Genomic DNA, 25,741 nt, shown 5'->3' with positions numbered 1-25,741 from the left:
TCAGGTCTTAAGTCTAACCTCGCTCTGAATACATCTTGAAGTACTACACAGTACTACTACTTTATCACGGGCTCCACTTGCTTTCCTAGGCACTCCTGCTAAGGATGGCAGCATTCTCATTGCAGCATGTGGATTTATACCTGTGAAGCCTGACATCCTTAGTGGAGGTGAACAGGAAACACAAATCAGCAGCTGTTTGGATATAGTCCCTGTCCTTCTGGTATTTCAGGACTAAGGTAACCATGTTCTGTTATTTATAGATAAGAAAGCTTTAGACCACAGCAATCCCAGGCACAGGGTTATCTAGTGGTTGGATGCTAACCATTTGTTTACACAACTATAAATGGTCATTTACAAAAACACAACTCTAGTGGAAGCAATGTATTAATTGGATGGATGTGCTGATACCATTTGAAATGTTAGTACAAATGTATTTTCATGTTTTCTTTTTTTCCCCTTTCAGAGGGCAGCAGATATAACAGACAGCTGATGGCACTACTCTCTGCACGCACAGGGATGATAGCAAAGTCTTTGATTTCATTTATGAAGCAATTTAAGATTTGTAGATGAAATGCTGGACTTCACTATTTGATATTCATTAGAAACCAGGCTTGCTGTACTAGCACCTGGGTGATGATTATTGACAAGTTCCAATAAAAGCTGTAAATAAACAGACACGCAGAATTCTGACTTTTTCAGAATCTGTAAGTTAAACAGGACACCAAAATTTATTACTCTGTCTCTCAGATAGTCCTTTAGACTATTTTATTTGCAGTAACTAGGACTAAAATTTCCAAAGGAAATTTAAAGAAACAGAAAAGTTAGTTTTTAATCAGGGTAGCTGTTTTAAAGTTGAATAAGTAATGACAAAAATTGTAGCTTTTTTTTTTTTTTTTTAAGATTGCATAAAAATACAGAAATAATCAATTAAAAAGCCAGAAATGCATTATAAAGTTCACTCTAACTGCAGGAAAAAAAAGTGTTCACCACATAAAACTGCATGATTCTTAAAAAGTAAATGCATATACTTTAAAAACAGAATTTGAGATAAAAACATCAGGACCAAGCGAGCAAGTTGTTTGATTTGCTTGGAAGTACTCTTCCACTTAAAATAACAGCCCATGCCTCCTACATACACCCTGCTGAACATAGCCATAGTTCTCACTTATGTTTATGAATCAACTTTTTATCTTCTTATCCCTCAAATAAAATGCACTGAAAGCATTTCTAGTCAGATGCAAAACATTATCAATGGAAAACATAACACTGCAGCTGATGAAAAGTCCAGTAGAAATGGAGACAACCGGGAAGCCCTGCATGTGGACGGGCTTATCAGTAAGCTAGTCATGGTAATGCTATTACAAGTATGAGAGGTCAACATTTACAGTGCTAATACATAATCTAAAAAACTTCTTTCTACTCTGACAAACCATGAGGAGTGTATTACAGTGATTTTTATATATATTTTTATAAAAAACTCACTTTAAATGTTTCAACTGCATAAAAATAAATATTTACATGTGCATATATACATAGTGCCAAATATTACAGTACTCTTTTCCCCTTTTACCACATAAGTTTCAAGGAAAAAAAAATTCTAAGTTGTTGCAGAACTATAGTGAGATTTCTATTTTCTTGTCAGAGCTAATAGAGGCTACCATTACACAACGCTAGACAGGCCACAGGACTTCTGATAATGGAGTCAGCAGAGCTTCAAAAATGCGTGTTAGGCTGCACTGTCATTTCTGTGCTTGACAGTTCACAGATGTAAATAAAATCACTTAACTGCCCTTGTAAATCAGACCCAATAGACATCTAAGGACCATAAACTTTGCTAACAGAAGCCACCGAACCCCTGGTTCTAACGCTAAAGTAAGTTTTGGCTGTTTCTCATGCATTATTAAATGATGAATTAGCAGTGAGCTAAAACCTGTATGATACAAATGCTTATTTTTCTATATTCTGTCAGTCTAGACCTAGGCCAAACAAAGAAATTTTTTATCTCAGGAGGCAGTGAACAATTTAAGTTCTCTGCATTTTTGCTACTCGCTCTCTACGAGTGGGTGCTACTCACCCATGTGCCAGCATGCAGTTGATGACTCAGAAGACACAAATGCTGACAACCTGAAGTTGTGCCATCCCGCCAGGAGAGGGGCACACTGCTGCCCTAAGGACACAAGAACTTTGGGGAGCGGCCTTCTCAGGAAGGAGAGACTTCATTGTAAATTCACTAAAGCCTGGAGCTATGGAGCTGCAGCTGCAGGGTGGAGCTGCCCTGGCCCACAAGGGAAAAAATGGGAAATCACCCAATGAGAAACTGATGCCTCTTTTGGGGAGACCTTATCAGGCAGACTAAGCCACAGTTCAGAAACTTACCTTCTGCTTTGTACCCTACTATCTGTCACGAGTTTTAGATTTTTTTCTGCTTTTCCATGATTACACAGCTGTAGTTATGTGTTATTATGCTAACTGAATAATAAAAGCAATTACAAACCTAACAAACAAGGAAAAAATATTTCGTGCACCTTTCCACTTTGAAAGCACCATCCCAAGTGTTACATAACAACATCAGATTTCTTTTTTAGCCTCTTGGTCATAATCCTTATTTATAGAAACTACCACAAGACAGTCCGTGCCATTTTTAAAGCTTCAAAAAAGTACAGAGCTCAAGAAAGAGCTCAAAAGCAAAGTGTGTACTGAAATAAAGGAAGCCAAACACAGCCGCCTGGGAGAGGCCCTGTTTATGAGCGACTGTACTGTACAGTGTTGTATTTTGTGACTCGCGAAGACTTGCTCAGAGTGGACCCAGCAAGAGGAGTCCCCTCTGAGGCTGGGCCTGGCTGGTTGAGCAGGGAGTCTGTGATTAATACCTGCTCTTGCCTTCCAGGTCCAGCATCTGCTGTCTGCTCGCTTCTGCTTTGCATCCCCGAGATCTGGGCTGGTGTGACTACCCGCTCAGTCACCACCATGTTCTGCCCTTCAGATAAACGGGGGAAGCTCAGTGAGCCCTGATTGGAAGTGGGCACAAGCACCCTCTCCCGCTCTCTCACGACAACGTACTGCGAGTCTGGGAGATCTTGGGCTGTTAAGACCCCTGGCCTGGTGCCCTCTGCTTTAATCATCCTTTCTGTAACCACCACATTATTTCCACTTGGCAAATCGGGAATTTCCACCATGTCCTGCAAGCCTGAAGCAGGTGCAAACACTCTCTCTGTCACCACTACGTTCTCCTTAAACTGGGGATCTACAAAAACAGCGGCAGGGGGGTCCACAGAATAGGACGTTTCTGTCACAGTAACATTGCTGTCAGAGTACGGTTTGGCAACAGGCCTGGCCTCATGCTGCCCAGACCTTGACACAAAGGTGGTTTCCGTGACCACCTCCTGAGACACAGTGTTTGTTCCTACAGCATTATCCCTGAGCGCTGCCAGGGCTGGCTGCGAGCAGCTGCCTGAGGCAGAGGCTTGTTCGGAAATGAAAGTACCTGGCTTATCCAAGAACCGCGGCTTTGCATCATTATGACTGAAACCGGATTCACTTCTGGAGTTACTGTCTTTCATGTCTATATGCCTACCCATGCATATTTCTGCTAGAGTCTTAAATTTATCTCCTAAATCATCAAGGAAACGGTCATCAAGATCACTCTCAATAAAGCTGCAGCAGCCGACGGACCCATGGGGAGAGCTTGACTCTCCCTGAGAATAAACCAGGAGACAATCCTTTGCAGCTTGGGCTTCATCTTCATCCGCGAAAGAGACAGCTTTCTAAAGACAAAAAACAAAAGCAAGCATGAAGTTCATTAATGGCAGTTCCAGACATTATCAACTTTGAAGATCAGGAATGCTTTGTCAAAAAAAGGTTAAAATAAGAATTTAACTGACTCCAAAAAAACTGCCAACCAACCAAGGGTAGTGTCTAGCACTGCTTTTCACCTACCTGAAATTAATCTGAACTTGACAGTGCGCTAAATGAGAGAAAAAAAAGCATAATTCACTCTGAGATTAAACGACAAACCTTAAGTACTATCACCATCTGCTGTTAAAATTGCCAGATGCTCTATCCTCACAAACATGCCAATATCGCTTTTGTTTTGGTTCAGTGAATGTTACTTCACATGTAAGCCTCTGTGGGAGAGTGTCAAAACCATACCTGAGAGTATCCTAATTCTTAAACATATGTTTAATGAGTACAGGCTGACATGTCATCACCTGCCATGGCCCCTTGCACCAGCATAGTCTGCAGAATCTGGCCAAAGGCGCAAGAGAGTGAACAAACTGCAAAGTTAAATACCTAGGTTTCCATATGCATTAAACGATTTAAGTCCAACATGTAAGTTGGTGCTAAACAAGCCATTTTGGAAGAAGCAGGGCTCATGGGTCATGAATACACTGCTTCCAGGACCAGCTCAGTCTGGAAACAACATCTACAACAAAATTAGCTGCCAGTACTAGATTGAATATCCTTGTACGTGCTTGTACCAGCTTTGCTTCCATGAGCAAAGACAGCCAAATATCCTGGGCCTGCTGAACCAGCTTTACCTAATGTGTTTGTTGGCTTGTGTTCAGAGCCACTCTGCTGCCATATTCAAGGTTTTGGAGTCCATGTTAGCTTAGGCACCTGGACAACATGGTATATATTCAGATCCAAATTCCCTCTATATGTTGATCTGTGTTTGATCCTGTAAGTAGGCACATTCTCCGAGATGCTTCTACACACACATACCAAAAAAACAAAAACAAAAAAAACCCACCAAACCACCACAGCATACATCTGAAACTACCTGGATTGGTTATTTGTCTGTTTGTTGTTGTTGTTTTTGTTTGTTTGTCTCATTTCCCCCCCATAATCTGAGATATTTTAGCCTCCCAAAAGTTGTAAAGTTGACTGTAGTCACTTCACTAAGCCCTCCTGCAGGACCTGAGCAGCTAGTTATGCTCAGATTATGTACAACGCTACAAAGCACAATGTGCTGAGGAACATCTGCTGTGTTGGGCAAAAAGACAACACCAGCACCACTTTGTCAGCTGTTTTGACTAAACAGACCTCACCCTCTACCCTTTGCCATCTATAGCTTATCTTCCAAGCACTTGCTCCACGATAAAGTTCTTAGCTGTGACTCATGAAGAGTCATGAAGGTACCTCCCTACAGACTAGCGCAAAGTGTTTAAGCCCCTGAGGTTTATATCACATCATCTCCCTCACGACTTCTCCTCGTGAACAAGGGGCTCCTTGGTTGCTGCCAAATATCCTGGATTCCATTCCCCAGTCTCTCTCAAGGAGGGTCTCATCAGGGTCATCTTGTAAATACTCAGTGTTTACAAGACCAAGCATTGTCATGCTTTAAGTCCCACATGTGAACCTGAACCCATAAGCTGCCCCCACCGCATATACACACAGCATAGAACACTGTATCCAGGTCAAGATCTGTAATAACATGAATGGCATTTCACCACTCGCTTTCCCGAGAATCACATACTAGTATCTCTAAGCATCAATATCAAGACACTATTACTCAGGTCATATGCTTACATCACTAAAGTAGTCTCTTAGAAATTCTTCATTCATGGCTCCTCCAGCTCCCACCATCACACCTCCTCCGGCCACCAGTGTCTTGCCTTCTCCAGCTGTCACACCTTCAGCCCCTCCAGCTGCCATGGCTCCATAATCAGCACCAGAAAAGAGAGGCTTTTGCTCTTCCCATCTTTCACTGGTCCTGGTCACAGTGTTGTAATGCTCTCTTACATTAGATGCAGAATTGCTGCCTCCTGCTGCAGCTTCCTCTGCACTCATTGCTCCTGCTCTGCTGTCTGCTTCTCTTGACTTCCCCGCTGCAGTGGATGCGATGAGGTTTAGCACTGGCTACATAAAACAACACAAATTAAGATTTGACATGAAAGCTGCGTTGTCAAGCACACTGAACTCACCAAACCAGCAGTAGGGTTGGGTGGGACCTGGAAGGGTGCCATTTGATGACTTGTTCAAATTTGCGCTTACAACATGTAGCTGCAAAGAGTAAAGTGCCTCATGAAATAGGGTGTAGCTTCCATGACTGTGTTCTCAAGAAAGATAGGAGTGTTTCTGTTGATGCATTGTTTTCTTAAAACTCAAAGAGTTGGGAATCAAAAAGAGGGGAAGAGGAGGAAAAAAAAAAAGGAAAAAGAGAGAGAGAAACTTGTGAAACTCTAAAGAGCTCAACCGTTCCAAGAAAATTTTGGTAGTCCCTTCAGCCAGAGAGGCATCATGTGATACTGCCCAGCTTTCCCCAAGCAAAAAAGTGGAGAGCATATACTACCTACTGTCTCTTCCGTGGTAACACCTGGACCTTTCCTCTTTCCAGGAAGTCTGGCTTCCCTATTAAGTTTACTGTCTTTCGTTAACAACTAGTGGGGGTATTGGCCCCCCAAAAAAAAATCAAAGTTTATTACCTTACTCCTGCTTCTTTGTTAGTACCCAAAAGCGTGCCAATGTCATGCCCATTTTTTGAAAATTGGGTTTTGTAAGACAACAAGAAAGAGCAAACTTCTCTTGAACTCACTGTTATTCTTTCCCTTTACATATTTCAAGTAATTTCTGCTCTTTTTTTTTTTTTTTTTAGAATTTCTTCTGTTCAAGAAGGAAGAATATGAGGAAGTCAATTATAATGCAACCTGAAACTTTAAATTAGTGATGGGAAGCTAAGCTTTATAACCCATTCTTTTGCTGCTTTAACATGCTCCCAAATGATCACAGAACACTCCAGGCTTGCAAATGCAAATACTTTACAGCATCAATGCTTTTCCCACATTATCTTCTGCTGAGATACTATCAACACTTGCTTGATTACTTTCCCTTTACTCTGGAATTTAATCATCATGGTTGGTATTCCCAGAGCTGTTGATGGAATTCATGCTTCACATATCTTCCACTGAGCCTAACAGAGTTAATTTTAATTAATGTTCATGTGTGGTTTAGCTGCTCTGCAGCTTTGAAACACCAACCCATAACGTGGAAGAGATGACAAGTGTGAAACTGAAATACTTGGATGAAAATCAAAGTGAAATGTTATTAGGTAAACATGCCTTCTCTTCGGGAGCTGCTCCCTCACTGTTCCATTTACGTAACATCTCCTCACTGTAGTCTGGTATTGCAGCAAATCCCTTAGCTCTCGATCGACATGGACACAACAGCAATAATAGTGGAATAACTGCAAGGAAACACAGATTGTCATCAACTATGTGATGATTAGGGCCAAAGCATGGTAACAGCAAATACTGAAAAACCTGGGCAGCTCCTATACAGAAATGCATCTTTAATGAGTTAATGAATGATCAGCATAAGGACTGATAAGGGCTGCAGACAAGTTACTAAATATTCAAGATATTTCCAAGACCCATATGCCAGGATGGTTTCCTAGAGAGTAAACTGATCATTAACCTGTGTCAAGGTCTTAGTCTTACAAGTGATCGTGTATATATTTAGCTGCATTTCTACTGAAAATATCACATTGCAAAAATCAAGCCCCAAATACCACTCTACAACCTTAAAATTTAAGTCTGCCTGTTCTTTTACTACTAGACAAATAAATGACTTTATATAGATTACACCTCACCACACCTATGATATGTTTACAGTATTACTTGGGGAACTGAACAGTCTTGCTTCAGGAGCAGAACATACTTGCCTGGAAGGAACTCTGTTTTGCTACAGCTAGATTGACACTAGCATAAGCAATAAATTTTTTTCCGGTTTAAATATAGCATTGGTATACATGGCCATACCCTAACCCCAAGTGATGTTCTTTTTATCTTTTTATCCTTTGACTTTCCATTTTGTCTTACTAAAGATCATCATCACGTGCTATTCGCAACAGTAACCATATCCAAGCTGTCCGTGACTGAGAAGAGCATGGAGAGCAACCACAGCACTGTGGCTTGAGTGGGAAGAGCTAGGATTCACATAGGGAAGTGTGGGAAATGCTGAGAAGATTTCTTATTGCTTCTCCACATGGTATTTATGGCAAGATAAACACATATGCAAGCCACACATATTAATTTTAAAATGTACAGCTTGAATTTTTTGAGGGTGAAATGCTGATGTTACCAAATTAGCTGGAAATTTTCCATGACGTCATAAAGACTAGGAATTTATTCACAAAGTAAATAGAGATGATAAGCTCTGAGAGCAGGGACTGTTTCTTCTCAGGTGCCTTGCAGACCCTACTCTTAGCGCTTCTGAGATAATATAAAACAATTACTTACGCAGCAAAAGTAAAAATGCCAAGATGATTAGTGCAACTGCTCCAGGTCCCAGACCTGCTGACTGACTTTCGGCGCATGCGGGTATAGAGCTGTCACGTGGACACGTACAAACAGTCAACTGCAGAGACTGTTTCTGGGTACAGCTGAACCCTTGGTAATCTTGTATTAAGATTGGAACTTCAGTTTTACCAACTTTTAGGTTCTGTGGGATCAGCTGTATGCTAGTGTCTGAGGCAGAAGGGTGGGGTTAAAGAAAAGGAAAATAACAAGTGAGTGAAGAGAAAGTTAGCTCCTGTAAACTAAAGGATATTAAGTTTTCCCAGCCTCCCATCCCAGCCCCCAGTTAAGTCACACCAGTGCAGTGGAATTAACTTCAATTAGCTGCTGCTACAGCTTATACACTGCTATTTTTATCAAATCATTCATGCTGGTAACAAAGCAGCTGTCCTCATTTGCAGTCTTAGATAATTGTGGAAGAGTTTCAAGCTAGCAGAGACTATTACATAATACAGTCTGATCACCTGTCTAGCCCTAACCTTTACGTCATCCCAATAACTAAAGGCTGAATTCACAAAAACAGTTTCAGCCTGTAGGAGAATAATCCTGCAGGCCACAGGCAGAGACCAGGGGAGTTAAAATACCACCTATTTTTGTGGCCGTGTGATGTCAAAGACACAGTTAGGTGAGAGATACCCAAATGATCCCAGGTGGGAAACACCACCCTATTCTGAAAAGCAATAATCCCTACAATTACTGCTAGCCTAACTTCTGTACAATTACTGCTAGACTGACCTCTAGTCTCTGGGGTGAGAAAAAGAAAGAATTCTTTCTTGGTCCTAAACCTGGTGATCAGGATGACTGTCTTCTGCTTTGTAGTGTTATCCTGTCATGTTACAGATGACAAAATAAGGATTTTGGGAAGAAAAAGTATTTTCTGGTGCCTTCCAATTACCTGAAGCATTTATTTTAAGTACTTCCTAGATGTGTATGAACGTGAATGTGAAAAGAAAATGCTTATCTCATTTCACCGCACTCATTCAAATGATTTAAGAAAGAGTGCCGCAATTGCGGAGGCCTGCAGTTGCCTGCAGTTCCCCTAGTGTATCTAGGGGAAGTAGAATCTTGGACAGGTTGCACAGCATTTTCCTTTTTCAGGGCCCACACTATGAAGACTTTTTTTTTTTTTCCTCTTTCTCTTTTTTAAAGACTAAAGCAACCGCAGCCCAGTAACACAGTCAAGCTTAGTTTTAATAGATAGCATCTTGCATCCCTTTGCTTGCTTTCAGTGGCAAGATGGGATGCGGTTTAATCCCAGTGTCATCCACAAACTCCTGGATGCCACATAGAGGTCGTCAAGCTAGACAAAGATGGTCCATCTGAGGGAAGGGGGTAGGTCTCAGAATACGTAATTGTGCTTTTACATGCACTAGAGAGAAGGGAGTAGGATGCAAATGATGTGTCTTCATGCATGACTCCATATATGTGGGAATTTTTTGTCTGGATTGGTTAAGCTATCAGTTTGACCAGAATTAAAATGCAACACCCTTGCAGAACTCTAAAGAACTGAAAGTAACTTACAATATATTTTCTTACCATTTCTGGATCCAATCATCCAATTTTTTGTTGTCCCCTCTGGCTCAAGGAGAGTAAAGCTGAAGGGAGCACTGTTTGGGTAACTATCCAAATCAACAGCTGTAACATCAATTAATTTTGTATCTGAACACACAGTCCGTACAGGGTCCACAATAACCGGACAGTTATCATTCACATCCTCAACTTGAATAAGGATTGTGCCGGTGACTGTTTTCTTTGGGAAATCTAAGAATATAGAATTTGATAAGTTATATTCATTAAATATGTACAAAAGTCTTACCTAAAACAGTTTAATACTTTAATAATCTTTGCTTTAGAAAGAGCAAGTTGAAAGAGTAATGTTGATGTCACTGAACTTGATGGGTGCAATATTTCATCCCTAGTATTTATAAACATATTGAGAAGGTTCTTTTGAAGAAAAGTTCTTTCACTATTTTAATTTTAAAAAGCATTTCCTACATACAGTTGTACAGTAGCACGCAGACTACAAAACGAGAATTCTAATTATATGCACCAGAAGTTTCAAATGCCTCTCTTGCTTAGCATTCAAAAAAACTTAGGACTCTGAAACCTGCTGATTATCGAGAGATTGACCCAGTTTCCGTCTTTATAAGGGACGTTCTTGTCCAGCTTCACAAAAACTTTCATAATTTCGTTTCAGTAGGTAATACCCCTGCAGCAAAACAGATTCCACCTTCTCACCAAGACTTCTCAGTAAGAGTGTGTATCATTTTTAACAGCTTCAGTGCCAAGACAGTTAAGGCAAAGCAGTCCCCCCTCACTGAAAAGAGGAAGACATGCAACACTTACTTAGCAGCTGTTTTATACCTGTAGGTGTTGTTAAAAGTAGCATCAGAAAAACATTCAGGTGTGTTTTCAGAATGCAGTAAGAGACAGCTATAGCCTAAAGAGGTGTTACAAAAAGTATCTCTACTTCCAGAAATAGAGGAGTTGGCCTTCAATCATCTGTTTAGTTGAACGTCTGCACTGACTTTGACGGCAGCTTTCACGTGAGAAAGTGCTTGTCAGTAGCATAGCCGAGCGTTGGCAGTTTCTCTTAGAGCGCGTTAACTTTACCATCTGAATATTACACACATTTTAACCATGTGTTTAACTTTGTCTAGTCAAAGAAGAGAGAAATGGACACCTCAGAAACCCTTTCAATTTACCTTTAGTTACGCCCAACACGGTGATAGTGTAGGTGCCGTTTACTACATGAGCCGATTCATAATCAAGGTCTTTTGCAAGTTTGATTTCACCTGTAACTGCGTCTATTGTAATCCAGTTTGCAGAATCTCTTCCTTTGATGTACCTGATAAAAAGTGCATATAAAAGTACACATATTTATAACGCACAAAGTCTTCAGTGGAAAAGGCAGCTTACTCCTCACGCAAAGCTGAGACCAGATGCCCAGGTATGAAGCCCGACTCTCCTGCTGTTGTAACTGGTTTCAACTATAAGCCTAAGATTATAAACATACCCCAAGTTTGAAACTTCCTTCTCCCTCTCTAGCGTCAGCCAGGATTTGAGCGTAGAGGCATTATAAAAAGGTAGACTGAGGGCAAGAAAAGAACAGGAGAGTGAACTCTGCTTCTGGCTGTGGTTCCCTTCTTCCCTTCTATCCTTATCCCCCCCAAAATCTGAGCAGCAGCAACAGAGACCATATTACAGGAGCGGAAGACAGGGCTCCACAGCTGGTTGCAACTGTGTCTGCGAACGCCATGGCAATGCTTCAATCAAAATTCGGCTGGAAAACAGTGAGACACACACACACAAAAACGAATGCAGCCACATATATGCACATGCAAACTTATCTATCTTACACCCTTTTGTCCGATTTCTATAAATGTCTGTATATTTCTTCCTAATATTTCCACAGACAAAGTCAAATGAGTAAGCTTACTCTGAAAAGTGTAGAGGCATGACAAATAGCATACAAGCACAGACAGTTTCAGCAGAAACACTCAGCTCTTGCCATATACATCAAAACAAGTAGGATTTTTGAGCCAGCAGTTTTCTACATAACAGAATATTGATGGTTATGATGTTTTCTTTTTAGGTCTCAATTACACATAGTAGCAAACAGATTGCCTTTGAAGTTATTTCAGTCCACTATATATATATATATATATATATATTTTTTTTTTTAAGGAAAATTTAATTTGACATACTCTATAAATAGTTAGGATGGTTATAAAAAGAAGATTCTTACATAATACGCTCTGCTACTTTTCCAGTGTCTTCATCATAGGCTTGATATTGTCCAATAATCTGGTTTTTCCGCATGGTCTCACTCGCTTCAATAATTTTTATGCCAGCTGGGAATTTAGGGCCTTCTTGGACATTAATCACATTAATTTTGATTGGAATTGCTTGTGCTTTATAGCTCTTTCTAATGGACTCATGGAATTCTGCTTTATTTGTAACAACAATGCCCAAGTTTAGACTTTGCATTTCTTCATAATTTAGTTCCTAGAGCAATCACAGAAAAAGAGAGATCACTCAGAATTTGATATCTAGACAACAGTCATTCAGTTAGTATTTAAATAACATTGGTGAAAGATACTATAGTGTGAAGAACTGTCAGCTAACATGTTACTCTCAATATATAATGCTTTGCCTCTTAAGAGTGTATAATAGATTTTCTTTTTATTTTCCCATGGTTGGCATCATAGTTATATCTTTTATGTTACTGAACTTAAACTAATTCAAGGATAGCTGCAATGAGTCTTACCCGTATATTCCATCTTTACTTTCAATGCATCAGTACTCAGTATAACTTGGCTCTTCAAATATTTCTTACCAAATCCTTAGTGCTTACCAATTTTTACAATTAGTCAAGGAAACCAGAAGGCATGCATGCGCGCACACACAGACACACACAAACAAAAACCAAAAAATGGAGTTCTTAGGGTACTATGTATCTTCAGTTCTTATGGTCTGAAAGGGAGTGGAAGCTAAATGGAAGCTTACAAAAATAAATAGTCTGTAGCCTATGGCTCATGGAGCAAGCATTGCCTGCAATGTTATCTTTGGCCACGGGAAATAAAAATTAAACTGAGACCACCAAGGAGAGCAAAAATAAGGTAAAGGTTAGAGTGTACATGTTCATCTTGCTGACAAATAGAAAAGTTTGGGGACTTCTGCCCATAGAGATACATCTGAGTTTCACATAGAATGCAAATGGAAATGCTGGACAAAATAGTTACTTTGCATGATATTGTTTTATATATTAAGGAACATTGAAAAGGAGCAATGTTCACCAGAAAAGTTATTTACAGTTTACAAACCAACTGAATGTAAATAATCTATATGTCAGTTTATACTAAAAAGACTAAATTATTCTGATATTTAAAGGAGATTCTGTAAAGAATATACTAACCTTCACAAGAGTCAAAATCCCTTCATTTGTTTGGGTATCTGTCTCTATATGAAAATAGCCACCTTCATTACCAGAAGCAAATGCAAATTTTGCCAGCCAGTTATCGGAAAACTCTTCATCTTTGTCAAATACTTTTATTCGCATAATTTCCACATTTGCTCTATTTTCTTCAATGCTTCCTTCAAGCTGCAATCAAACAATACTCTTTAAAAAGATGTGATGATTTACCTCATTTCTTCAGTACAGGAAAGTCTGCATAACGAAGCTGCAAACAATGTGATACTGGCAGGTATGAGAATAAGAATATTGTAAGCATACTTACCATACTGCTTTCCACAACAGGAAAATTGTCATTGACATCTAAAATCTTGATTTCTAAAGAACATTTTGCAGTATTCCCACCTGATTCACCACCTCTGTCTTTTGCTTCTACCGTCAAAGAATAGCTACTGTGTGTCTGTCACAATAAAAAGAATTAAACATTTAAAAGCAAAGCAAAGTTTTTTAGCATAGATTATTATCCTTATTATATTTTGTAGCTCTCTCTCATGGAAAGGACAGTTATAACACCCCCTCTCTCTAACTAGTATTAAATCTCACATACAACTACCTTGATTGCCTCCGCTGGAGTCCTGGACTTAGGAAAGGATTTGGATTTTTACATTTCCCTACAAAGAGTTAGACTTCATCTAAAAAGAACGGAAGGTCAGTGGACATGAGCAGGGACAGAAGCAGAGACACCTGCATGCTATGACAAGGGTAGATGCAGAGACACTGCCAACCATCACCATCTGCTGGCTAGCAAAAATACATGCAAGCAGAGGTGAAGCTGCTGACAACACACAGCTTTCAAAACTGTCTCATAGCAGTAGGTGTCATAACTCTTTGCACCCTGCTTTACATAACAGGCTACAAAAACCACAGTACAGCCAGCAGCTCTGCAGAGGGTGACGCTGGCCATCCTTGCTGTTTGCTCTGCAGCAGGGCAAAGCGACCCCTCGCTCCGTGCGATTGCGGCTTGGGCTGCAGTAAGCTGGCAGCACAGGAGGTGACCAGGCAACACAAACTTTATCCCGTCTCCCCCCTCCCAGTCCCTGAAAAAAATATGCATCAAGCAGGCAAGGGATCATCCTTTAATCCCAAAAGGGGCAAAGGAAGAAGAGAGCACCAGCTCTCTGCCTGGGCAGGTGGTGCCAAAGCAAGAGGCATTAGAAGCATGCTGTTACGAGATACCAGTGGGAGTTATTTTACCTCTCTGTCAAGGTTTATTGCTGCTACTTGAACTTCACCAGTATCCTTACTTATATGGAACGCAGAACTAGGATTTTGGGAAACGATTCTGAAAGCAATTTTGGAATTTAGATTATTTGGTTCATCTGCATCTGTTGCATTTATCCTCATTACAATTGTACCTGAAAAAGCAAACAAAACATAGTATTGGTTTACACTGCCATGCATTGGCAAGTATTTTTACTGCAGCATTCCAGGTAAGGGAGTGCTGTCAGACGTGCTGCACAATTTTCTGTTGTTCTTGCCTTTACTTATTTAATGAATTGAGCTGAAGAAGTGATCCTAAGATCCAAGTAATACTTGCTAAGAGTATAGCCTCTAATAAACAAAAACAAATTATCAACACACATCTCCAATTTACAGAATTCAGTGCCCCAGAGTTATTTGATAGATTAAGTAATGAGAACTCTGATAAAAATTCTGACAGAAAATTCCAGATATAAACAAAAGAAAACTAGAAAGCTATGTTAGACACAACCTGTATTCCACCACACATCACACTAAAGGGAGCAGTACTAACTTTTCTATCTGAACATTAACAAAATAATTGCTCTTTGCTAATATCCTCCAACAGCTTAACTCAAAATACATGGTAGACCCCAGGATGCAATGCTCTTCTAAGCCATGCCACAGGATCCTGCCCTCTTGGCAAGGGCATACCTTCATTTCTAGTACCCATATTGAGTTTAAACATTAGCTGGGATGCAGGTGACTACAGGTGACTACCATATGGCTCCTACTGACTTCAGAGAGGAAGGAGAGAACTCAATACCTCACAGAACTGGATCTTCAATAATTTATTTCTTCAGATTACTGTAACATTGAAACAGACACCATGAAGGATTTATCAACTTGCTTTACCCAAGCTTTCCTTTTCTTACCTCCTGGGAAACTATGTGTTGCCCCAAGATCTGATCGAATGACCCCGATATGTTGCCGCCTGCTAATAGGAAAACTACTGCTAACTTCTCTGTTGGAGTTTGGGTCAAGGTCAAACGCTCTAACAGCCAAGTACTTGTCCAGCCCACAGGAAAATTAGGGCTTCTCCTCAGCATGGCAGGCTGGAATCGACTCCCACAGAGAGCAGGATTGCTAGCCCAGAAAGTGGACCACATTTCCCACACGGTTCTTAAGGACTCTGGTCCTTGGAATTGTGGTAGCTTTGACATCAAGTTACCGTACAAGAAAGTGTTGCTCTGGTCTGCTGCCTCTGTGTGGATGGATACTTTCTCTTCATCACATCGGACAGCTTAGCCATGAATGGAAAATTTGCATGCAAACTCAGACAAATAATCTCCACACAAGTAAGAGAACCATGTTACTGCAAATATGTTATAGCAAAGATTATGTTCATTTGCATCCTTGCGTGGGTTGGGAAAAGATAAGCAAATAAACAATTGTAAAAATACTGTTACCTGCTTTACTTAATTCTTCAATTGAACCAACAAAAAATTCATGTGAAAAAACTGGGGAGTTGTCATTTATATCCACAATTTTAATTGGGAGGTCTATTGGCTCTTCCAGTTTTGCTCCATTTTTATCCAGCGCATGACCTCTGACCTGAAATACAGAAAGCAAATAACTTGAATATATATGCCTATACCTTACTTTGTCATGGAGATTAAAAATCCAGAAACATTAAAAGTAACTGAAGTCAACACATTCGAACAAAAAATAAAAATAAAAAAAATCCCATAGAATGACATTTGCAAGAAAAAACATAGCTATTCAACTTACAAGCAGCATTGGAGTCTTTTCTCGGTCAACCTTTCCTGTTATGTTCAGGTCCCCAGTCTTTCCATTGATAATAAACAATCCATAAGGGGGTTCTGTTACTCCTTGACCAGATATAGTATAAGTTACCACTATCCCTGTCTCTTCAAGATCAGAATGTATCTAGCAGGAATACAACAGATTAAATTGCATTTAGTAAATAAAAACACATTACGAACGCAGAGAAAATGTTTCTGGTCTTTTTGTAATCAACAACAAAAACATTAAACAACACTTTCCTGGGCTTGTTTGGGTATGGAGATCTTGAGGAGATTGCCGTAAGTGTTACATGCTCATTTGAGGATGCAGTGCAGGGAGATAAGGAACATGATGGGACAGTGCAACAGTTGGGATGGGGAACCAGCCCTCAAAACCAGAATGGAGAGGTCTGTGTGAGAAGGAAGTTGGAACTGCTTGGACAAAGAGTGCAACAGGATGCAAGCACAAGCAAGAGCCTGACTGGAAGGGTTGGAAAAGCACTGGAATGAGATGAAAAGCTAGAGTCAGAGGGAGGATACTGGCTACTTGAATGGACAGGAACAAATAAAACGGGAAGAAAGATCAAGGAGGGGGATAAAAGAAGAAAAGAAAAGAAAAAGTCTGGAACAGTGAGTGGAGCAGAGGAGATTAAATCTACTCAAGCAAAACTTGAAACTAAGTTGTAGCATCTTTTTTAACGGAGACTAGACCTAAGCTAGTGAGGGGGACCAGGAACGAGGAAATGCTAAAACGGAGGGAAAAGGTCAGACCTGGGAGGAATAGGTAGAAGGGGTTGCACAGACTAGAGATTACTCCCTGACAGATCCACTGTAATCACACCCTTCCTCTGCTGTCAGCAATTATCTGAAATTCCCTGGAAAAGTAGGTGTCCCACTGCACAAGCATCACCACCAGGGTGATCCTGATCAAGCCCAAGCAGGGCATAACAGCCTACCACTATAAAAAGTTACTTTATAAGCTGAAGCAACAGATGTGACGAGTTCACGTTTCAGCAGTGGGGCTGAACTATATGCATATCAATCTTTCATGACAGGATAACACCTTGGTTATTTTCAACTTAATTTCCTAAAAAAAAAAAAAAAAATAGACATACATAATCATGTTTCAGGCACATCTTACTGTCCAATCACTGTTGTTAATTTTTGAACACACTTGCTAAGTTCAACTACACCTGAGTTGGGGCAGGAGAGTGAAAAAACCCTCAAACGTATTGCAGTCCCACAAATTTTATGAAAATTGGTGGCTGGAAAAAGATGAGACACCCAAATCAGGTTGCAAGAGTAACTCATTTACTGAAGGAAGGAAACAGAAGGCAAGTGTGTCAATCTTTTACTGACATTCAATAGATCTTTAAAATTCAAGAAACAGTTGTACATATGATTAAGGCAGCCACACCCTTATTTTACATTTTCATCTCTCTATTTTTATGTATATTCTATATTTATCTATTTTCCGGGCTTACTTTAGCAATTGGATTCTTGTAAGAGTTGTCCTCCTCCTCCCGTATGAAAGCAGGGGGGACCGTCCATTCACGCTTCTGTCTGAGCAGACTGTGGTTATGAGACACCATATCAGTCCTGTACTTTCGACCGTAAACCTGTGGAAAAATAAGTTTAAATTTCAGCATTACATTCGGCCATTTAAGATGAATGTTTCTTTGCTGTTGTAGCCCAAACTTCTGAATACCCTTTGCTGTAACCTGGGCTTTCTGGCTGCCCAAACTGCATGCTGATCTCTCCATTCATTTTCCTCCAGGGAAAATACGGACTCTTAATGGCTAATGACTTTAGAAACCATGTAGCAGCAGTGGCCTTCTGAGCCACAATTTGAGCGCTGTATATTCCTCAAAACTTGTCTGAGGAGAAAAACACCACTGATCTCTATCAGGATGGAAGTATGCAGGCGCTAAATACATAAATACACGAGGAAGTTACCATGACTCGGGGCTGGTGAAAGTCAACCAAAATAGTTGCATTTAAGTGATTGTCATCAGATGTGGGAAGAAATCTGACATTACAGGCTGTTTTTTAAACCCTAATTTCAGACCTTGTTATCCTGTTCACCCTCTCCTCCATATTCCCTAATACTCACCCTCCTCTCTGATACAGGACCTGTCCTAGAAGTGAAAGACCTCTACTTAACCCACCCACTGCCTTAGCTATCCCTGCTCAACTGCATGACACCTTTCTCTTTCCCCTCTGCCCAGCATAGTCCTACTGTGGCTCTGGGTTTCCAGATTCAGAATTAACATCTTCTAGAAAATTACGGTCTACTTCGTTTATGGAGAGCAGTTCAAAGAAAACAGCAACAAACTTAATGTTTTAGGGAATATTTCCCAAAGTTGAATGCCACTCAGTTTGATGGATGTAGCACTGATCCTATTCACTTCCATGCCTGCTTACATCTCACCATCCATTGCATAGTTTCAAATTTCACAAAATAGTACAACTCAAGCTATTTATCAGCTGAAGAAAAGCATGCCTTTGCCCCATGCTTTGTGCTCAGAGAACCCCTCTTCAGGCACTGATAAAAACAAACAAACAAACCCCCTACACAAAACACACAACAACAAGCAATTTTCCATCATTTCCTACCTCCAGATGGAGTCCATTTCCATAATTCAAACAGATCTGTAAAGCAAATTATATGATTATTAATCCTATGTCACTTGAGCAGTACTAAAACTAAACTTATATAACTTCCCATGTAAGAGCTGCAAAAACATGCAGAAGAAGGAATCTTACATATATAAGTTAATATTTACTACTTAATATTTACTGTTGAATAATTTACTGAAACCACATTAAAAATATGTTATAATTGTAACATTCAGCACAACGAAAGGTTTACACTTCCTTTTTCTAGCAGGGCAGGAAGCAGATAAGAAACAATTCATCTTTTCTCAGTAAATACTAACTTTACAGCTGTTTTAACAAATGATGAGAAATTGCCATTACTAGGAATAGGTGTTGATTGCCAGCAGCACCCTGGAGCTGCTCACTCTCTTCTGGGCAAATCATGGATTTTGCATGTTGTGGTGGTTTACTGACCACTTACGAGAACAAAAGGTTTTAAACAATACCCAAGAGCAAGAATACACCAAAAAAAGCTTCTGCTGAAGTATGAATGGAAAAAGTAGATGTTTACCTTGAATTTGTCTTACTGTCATGCTCTGTATTCTAAAGCACGTTATGCAGTTTTTTTGCACATGTAGCTATGTTACAAAGATCAAGAAACAAGATATGTCTGAGAGACGCTTTCTTCTTTCTCAGCTATACAACTGGTTGCACACTCTCCCAAGAGTATGACTCCAGCAGCGGTATAACGTAGTTCCTAACCAAGTTTTAAGTTCCTCTGTTTGCCTGGAAGCTCTGTATAAAATATCGCAGCAGGATGCACACTTTGCAACCACATTGAAACAGCTAGAACAGAGCAGTGGCTTGGCTTTACTCCCTCTTGCTCTGCTCGTTTCAGCTTACTGATTGCCTCAGAGTCCACTGAAAGGGAGAGAACAAGAGAATTTCTGGTGGCTGGTGAGCAGAAGTTAGATCTTCACCACCCCTCTTGTATCCTCTTTCTTTTCACATCTGAAAGCTGATCATTCTTCCAGTGATAACTTCCCTGATAAGATTGTGGTCTAGATTCATCCCACTTACCTTTAAGCACCTAACTTAGTAGGATAAATGACATGCATTCCTCACAGAAATAAGATAGGGAAAGATGGATGCTAGGAAACAAATCATCCTTGTCCTAACGTGTCAAAATTCAGTATCAGAAATGCCCAGTTCATCATGCATTCAGAGCCTACGATAACTATGTCCTTTGCTTAAACACTTTAGCTAGGTATCTTGTGCTAGCTGTAACAAAGTGGAGCCTTGGCAAATTATCATAGAGCCTGTGTTTCTGCAGGCAGCAAAAACAAACAAATAAATAAACAAACAGTGCAAAAACACAGGCATTTAGCAACAAAAAAGTAGGTTATTATAACCTGTAAAATCAACAAGTGAAGCTTTGTATAGGCAGATAAGAGAATACTTTTATTGTTCCCAGCACTTTTATATCTCCTTACATTTTGCACCTTACATGATTTTTACTCATATTAATGCCTAAGACAAAAGCAGGCTCAGAAGAAGTGATTTCCGCCTGAAATAATTAGTCAATAGTTCTTTACATTCGCTTTGGCTTGTTATCTAAATTGTGGACTGGGCTCTCCCTGTTCACTCCTTCCTCTGACTCAGTCTTAATTGCTTCATCTTACGATAGTCTTTTTTTCGGTCTTTTCTTTTCAGAAGACCTTATTTCTCCCACACAATACAGTGGATAGAGTTGGGAAATGCAGCAGACTGTTTCAACTTGCACAGCAAAACCCTGTTTTTCAAGTGGCAATTTTCCCAATGTATGAACCCTGAAGACAGAAATCCGTGAGCAATAAGTTCCCTGTAAAGGCTAGGCACTGTAAGAGCTACAGGATCTTGGACTGCATATCAAGTTGTTTTCATAAAAATTCTCAGTCTCATTAATTGTTTGTATTAGCTTTAAGAATTTTTATTTCTTTAATAAAAATTTTGTATTGTACCAATGAGACATTAATGAGTGCATGAGATAAGCGCCAGGAAAATTGTTTGATAGTCAGTTTTTCAGCAGGGGCTGCAACTCTTTTGGAAGGTGAAGAGGTGCCAAGAGCTCATCTTGACCATCCTTGCTTGTCCTTACTGGTAAACTGAAGGGAAAAATATTTCTGTCCAAATGTTTAATGGAGATGAGAGGCACAAAACAAGAAGTTTCCTGGGAACCACAGGATAAACAAAAATATCTGAAGTCTGTGAATGGGCAGGTCTTCTACCGAGATGAACTCAAGCATATCAAGAAAGGAGGGAAGCATCCCATTGGTAATTATAAATAGAAAGTGAAATATGATGGTATGATGGAAGTGCAAGGTGAAACAGTTGAATCAATCTGAGAGTGATTTGTCTGTCTAGTAACAAAATAACCTCAAAATTTTCTGTTTTATTGATAAGATAATAAAAAACACTGCTGCCTCTGTAGGTTTCAATTTATATTCTACGGTTCACAGGGGATCTCAGAAGGGACTTCTAAAAGATCTACAAAAAGTGTTCAATAACAGCAATTTCATTTACAACATGCCTAAATCCACGTGGAAGAAACATATAAAGGGGTCCCGCATCTTCATTGAACATTTTTAAGAATCACAAATTTAAAAATGTGGAAAGATCTCTTCAGTTAAACTTTTTGGAAGCAAAAGTGAAAAGTCACGTATCCAACAGGTGTTGGATTCTGAGTTCCCTCTTTATGTAATATAGAGCTGCTTTTTATTAAATGGCTCAGTATAAGAGCCTATCATGTGGTGTAGATTAAAGCCTTGGCACAAAAAAAAGGCACCTATGATGAAATCTACTGATGACTCAAAGCTGGGAGGCATTGTCAGAAGACACTTGGATTGTTACAGAAAAGAGCTGGAAAATCTGAGGCTTGAAGAAAATGCTTCCTGAAGACGGCTGGAATAGGTGAGAGGCCAAGAAAAGGAGGGAGTGACATGTACAGGGACAAGCAGGCTCTTCTAGCACAAATGAGAGTTCATGCGATAATCAGGAAGCGACTAAATGGATAGACTTTGAACATAGCTAAATTTTATACTGTAAAGATGCAGGCTGAGTAAGAAAGAAGGTGTGTGTGTCTACATTCGCTTCATTATAAAGCAAGATGCCCTAAAAATGTGGTCCTCTCATGCACAGGCAAAGAGAGCAGCGAGCAGTTCAAGGCACCCTAAAGGCAGCTCACAGTTGCTGTTTCTGTCTGGCTGCCACCGACTGTGGCTGTATCTACTTTGCAAAGCCCAGTGCAAGAGAATTTGTACAGCAAAACACTTACTGCCAAGAACCAGCACCGCACTACACACTCTGTGGTTTTTACTTCAGACTAGAATGAGTTTGATCCCATGGACCAGACACCCATGAGTGGATGAATGCATCTTTCAATTTACTTTCATCCAGAAAGAATCACGCACTCTAGAGGTTTGCTTCAAAAGCGCAATTTCATCCAAACTAAAACACTAGCATAGGTGACCTCTGTATCAACTACATCTCCATCTACCATAATAGAAACTCAAACACTTAAGTTTAGAGATCCTAAACATAATCTCACTCTTTGTCATGCAAACGGGCTCAGCAAACAGTATAATCCCTCTTTCTTCACAACTACCTTTTATTAATATTACCAGGTGTCTTATCTACTTTATTTTCTCTAGATTAAATAATCCTAATTCTCTAAGCTCACTCCAAGAATCACAGAATATGATTCTTAAACTTAGATTTAGGAAGCCTGATTCAGAAAGGCATTTTTTTTTGCTTTCCTGTAGTCTCTCCTGAACTGATCTACTTTCTTCTGGAGCATGGTGCCTAAAATAATATATTCATTGAGTTCAGTAGGATGGATAAAATACTAGACCTTAGAATTTCACACCTGCTTTCATAATCTCATCATAATGCCTTATTTTTAAATTTTTGGAATAGTATTAGATTATTAAATCACTGCATAGATGCTTGGAAATTTTTACCATATTTCAGCATGTTATTGGGAATACAAGCTGAGATGCTTAAATTTTCCTCACCTTCGATCTTTTTAAAGTTAAGTATTATATTTGTTGCCCTCCCCCCGCCGCCACACACGCATACAGTTTTCTATGTATTTTAAAAGGTAATAACTACTGGCTCTGAAATTACAGTAGTAATCTGATGTATACTGGACTGCATTTCATCATACCTAGACTAAGCAGAGTTAGGGATCACCGATATCAAGGAAATACAGTCTGAGAAGATGTTTAAAGAAAAAAGAAATTTTGCTACTCGCATAATAAAATCCATACATTTCTCAGCTCTTCTTTGACTCAACTACGGATAGTGTTTCCAAGATCTTCTCTTCTAAAAAGCATGACATCGACCTGCCTAAGAAATCATAAGAAAAATCCCGTTCTAATTCTCAGTACCTGTGCCTGCGCCGCAGGTCCGCGGCTCTGGGCGTGCACCCTGGACACGCGCCAGGCCAGGACCCAACCTAGGCGCACACTCTACCATCCTGCAGGCGCCAGTCTGTTACAGGAAAAGCTGGAGGCAGGGACACAGGCATGAACAAAGCTGCAGGGAGCTCCACGAGGTGCCCAGGCCCAACCCTAAGGGGACCCAGACTGCAGAGCAGCGTGCAAACCGCCACCAGACACTTCTAGAAAAAATAAGAAAAGGAAGAATTTGATATTTTTGATGCTTCTACAGTAGAAGACAAGTTGGGAAGACTTTTTTTTATGGCTTTTGCTTTTTTAGTAGTTTCTTACTGGTTTTGAAGTTTTCAGTGCCTTCTTTGCATACCATGAAATACAAACAACCCTATTCTGATACTGTTAAGTAAGCCACTAGATTTTCACCCAGGTTAATGGCTTTGTCCAGATTAGCAAAAAAGAGCTAAAAAAACCTGCACCACTCTTATCTTAATATCAATGAACTAAGGTAGCTCTTTGCTATAATATTCAATCTAAGGCACACTAAGGTGTTTAGCAACCAAACTTTGTTCAATTTTATTATTTGGCACCTTGCACAGGTTTTAACTGAAGGGACTGAGAACATAATTTTCCTCTTTTCTTCAGGCAAAGCCAATGGAATCCCGAGCAAGTACAAGCTCACTAAAATGGATGCTGGCACTGGTTCAGGAATTACAGAAAGAATTAGTGAAAAATTTTGTACAAGCAGCACATTTCTCATTGTGCTTTTGGATAAAAACAGAATAATATATTTTTTCAACCAAAGCACAACTCCCAGCCTGATTCTACGAATACTGTTAACTGTTACTGGCTGACTCTTAGCCAACTATAAATCCACATTACAGCTACCAAACAAGTTTCCAGTTAAGAAAGCTGATTTTGCTGGATCTCAAGCTCGGGAAACAAAGCCGCTGTCTATACCTCCTGACCCTGGCAGCCCTGCAATCTGTCCAAAAGCCTAACACGGCCCAGCTCTTTGGCTCTCCGACATTACGTACAGCCTGGCTTCCCCGCTCAGGTCCACCAGGTGAACTGCTGCCCAACTTCCGAAGGCATTTGCCAGCCTGGGAAGGTGAACAGCTAAGGAACAAGGCGTTAGACAGGAGGGAACGCTTCCTGGGTAGCTAGAGAACATCTGTCCAACTCAAACAACTCAAACTTTTTTTATTTTGGTCTCAGTTCTCTGTGAAACACCGCTTTAAGACTAAAAAGACTATCTCATAGAATGGAAGATCTAAAAGTTGATAGCTAAGAGTGAGGGCAGAGGAGGAAAAAACCTGAAAAGTATTTTGGATTTTTTAAGAAACCTGTATGATTTATACAGGGCAATAAAGATTGCCACTAGATATTTTATTATCCATTTTCCCTCCTGACACTCCTCCTTCAACAAGATAGCTCAGAAACACAGAAAACATTTCAAATAAGAAAAGGAAACGCGTTCTTCCCCACCTTCCAGTTCCTACTAGACTCGGGGGGGGGGGGGGGGCGGAGGAACGAAGCCATTTGAGATGCAGCGCTCATTTTTATCAACTTTTTCTACCTTTACCTACTTTCACACAGAAAACAGTGGTTACTTTTACCTACTTTCCAGCTGCAAGAACGACAGCAAAAACGCGTTTTAAAGGCGCCAGCGGGGGCCGGGAGAAGAGCTCCTCCCGCCGCCGGAGGCGCCGCTGCACAGCAGCGCCGGCGGTGCCACCCGCCGCGCCGCTCCGCGGGGCGCAGCCCGGGCTTTCCCCTCATCGCCGCGCGGCGGAAAGCGGTCCGGCCGCCGCTCCCCTCCCTGGGGGGGAGCCTTTCCCCCCTTTACCCAGATAGCAGGGCAGGGTGGAAAACAGCCCTTTTCCTGCTCTGCGTCGCTGGGATTCCCCTCCTCGACTCACCAGCAGCGCCAGGAGCCGCAGCGCCGCAGCGGAGCTCCGTGCCATGACCGCCGGCCCCGCGCAGCGCACCCGGGAAGGGGGGCAGCTCCACCGCCCGCTGCACCACCCCGCCTGGATACTTAGCCTCTGCGGAGGGGGTCGCCCAAGTAGGCGACGGTGGGTGGAGTGTCCGGGCTGGCTGGGAGGCGCATCGGCCTTGGGCAGGTGAGGTCCGCCCTCCCCCGAGGCTGGGGGCACGGCACGGCCCAGCACGGGAATGGGGAGGGAGCGCCGCCACCCCGGCTCGCTCTCGCCCGCGGGCGCCGGCTCGGGGCGGCCGCGCCCTGGCGCACACGCGCGGCGGTGGCGGCGGCCCGGGGCCGCTCCGTGCGGTCGCGGCCGCCCGGCGCAGGCTCCGCGCTCGGGAGCCGGCGGAGTTTGCTCGTCGGCAGCCGGAGCGCCTTTAATGCTGGCTGGCTGGGACGCGGCCGCGCTTCCTGTGTGGCTTTCAAATTTGGGGGGATTTTCCTCCCCCTTTCCTCTCCTCCCCCGCCCC

The 25,741-nt window shown here is 41.1% G+C and overlaps 1 protein-coding gene across 2 annotated transcripts; it reads right to left on the bottom strand.

Moving 5' to 3' along the window:
* Positions 1–1,726: 1,726 nt before the first annotated feature.
* Positions 1,727–25,525, bottom strand: DSG2 (desmoglein 2). Of its 2 annotated transcripts, none has more exons than XM_068933779.1 (15): positions 25,207–25,525; positions 18,870–18,905; positions 17,738–17,872; positions 16,240–16,398; positions 15,918–16,062; positions 14,464–14,624; positions 13,535–13,669; positions 13,213–13,398; positions 12,043–12,302; positions 11,000–11,142; positions 9,831–10,055; positions 8,238–8,465; positions 7,059–7,183; positions 5,530–5,859; positions 1,727–3,764 (listed from the first exon to the last, which is right to left on the bottom strand). In XM_068933779.1, exons 1-15 carry the CDS (start codon positions 25,249–25,251, stop codon positions 2,742–2,744), a joined length of 3,336 nt encoding a protein of 1,111 aa, XP_068789880.1. In that variant the 5' UTR covers positions 25,252–25,525; the 3' UTR covers positions 1,727–2,741. The 2 variants fall into 2 exon arrangements, with proteins under 2 accessions (XP_068789880.1, XP_068789882.1); XM_068933781.1 differs by having other exon boundaries at positions 5,530–5,855; positions 7,055–7,183; positions 25,207–25,365.
* Between the last annotated feature and the right edge of the window lie 216 nt (positions 25,526–25,741).

The sequence above is a fragment of the Struthio camelus genome, chromosome 2 (assembly GCF_040807025.1).
Source record: "Struthio camelus isolate bStrCam1 chromosome 2, bStrCam1.hap1, whole genome shotgun sequence".
NCBI lineage: Eukaryota > Metazoa > Chordata > Aves > Struthioniformes > Struthionidae > Struthio > Struthio camelus.
This window is presented reverse-complemented; position numbering and strand designations above follow the sequence as displayed.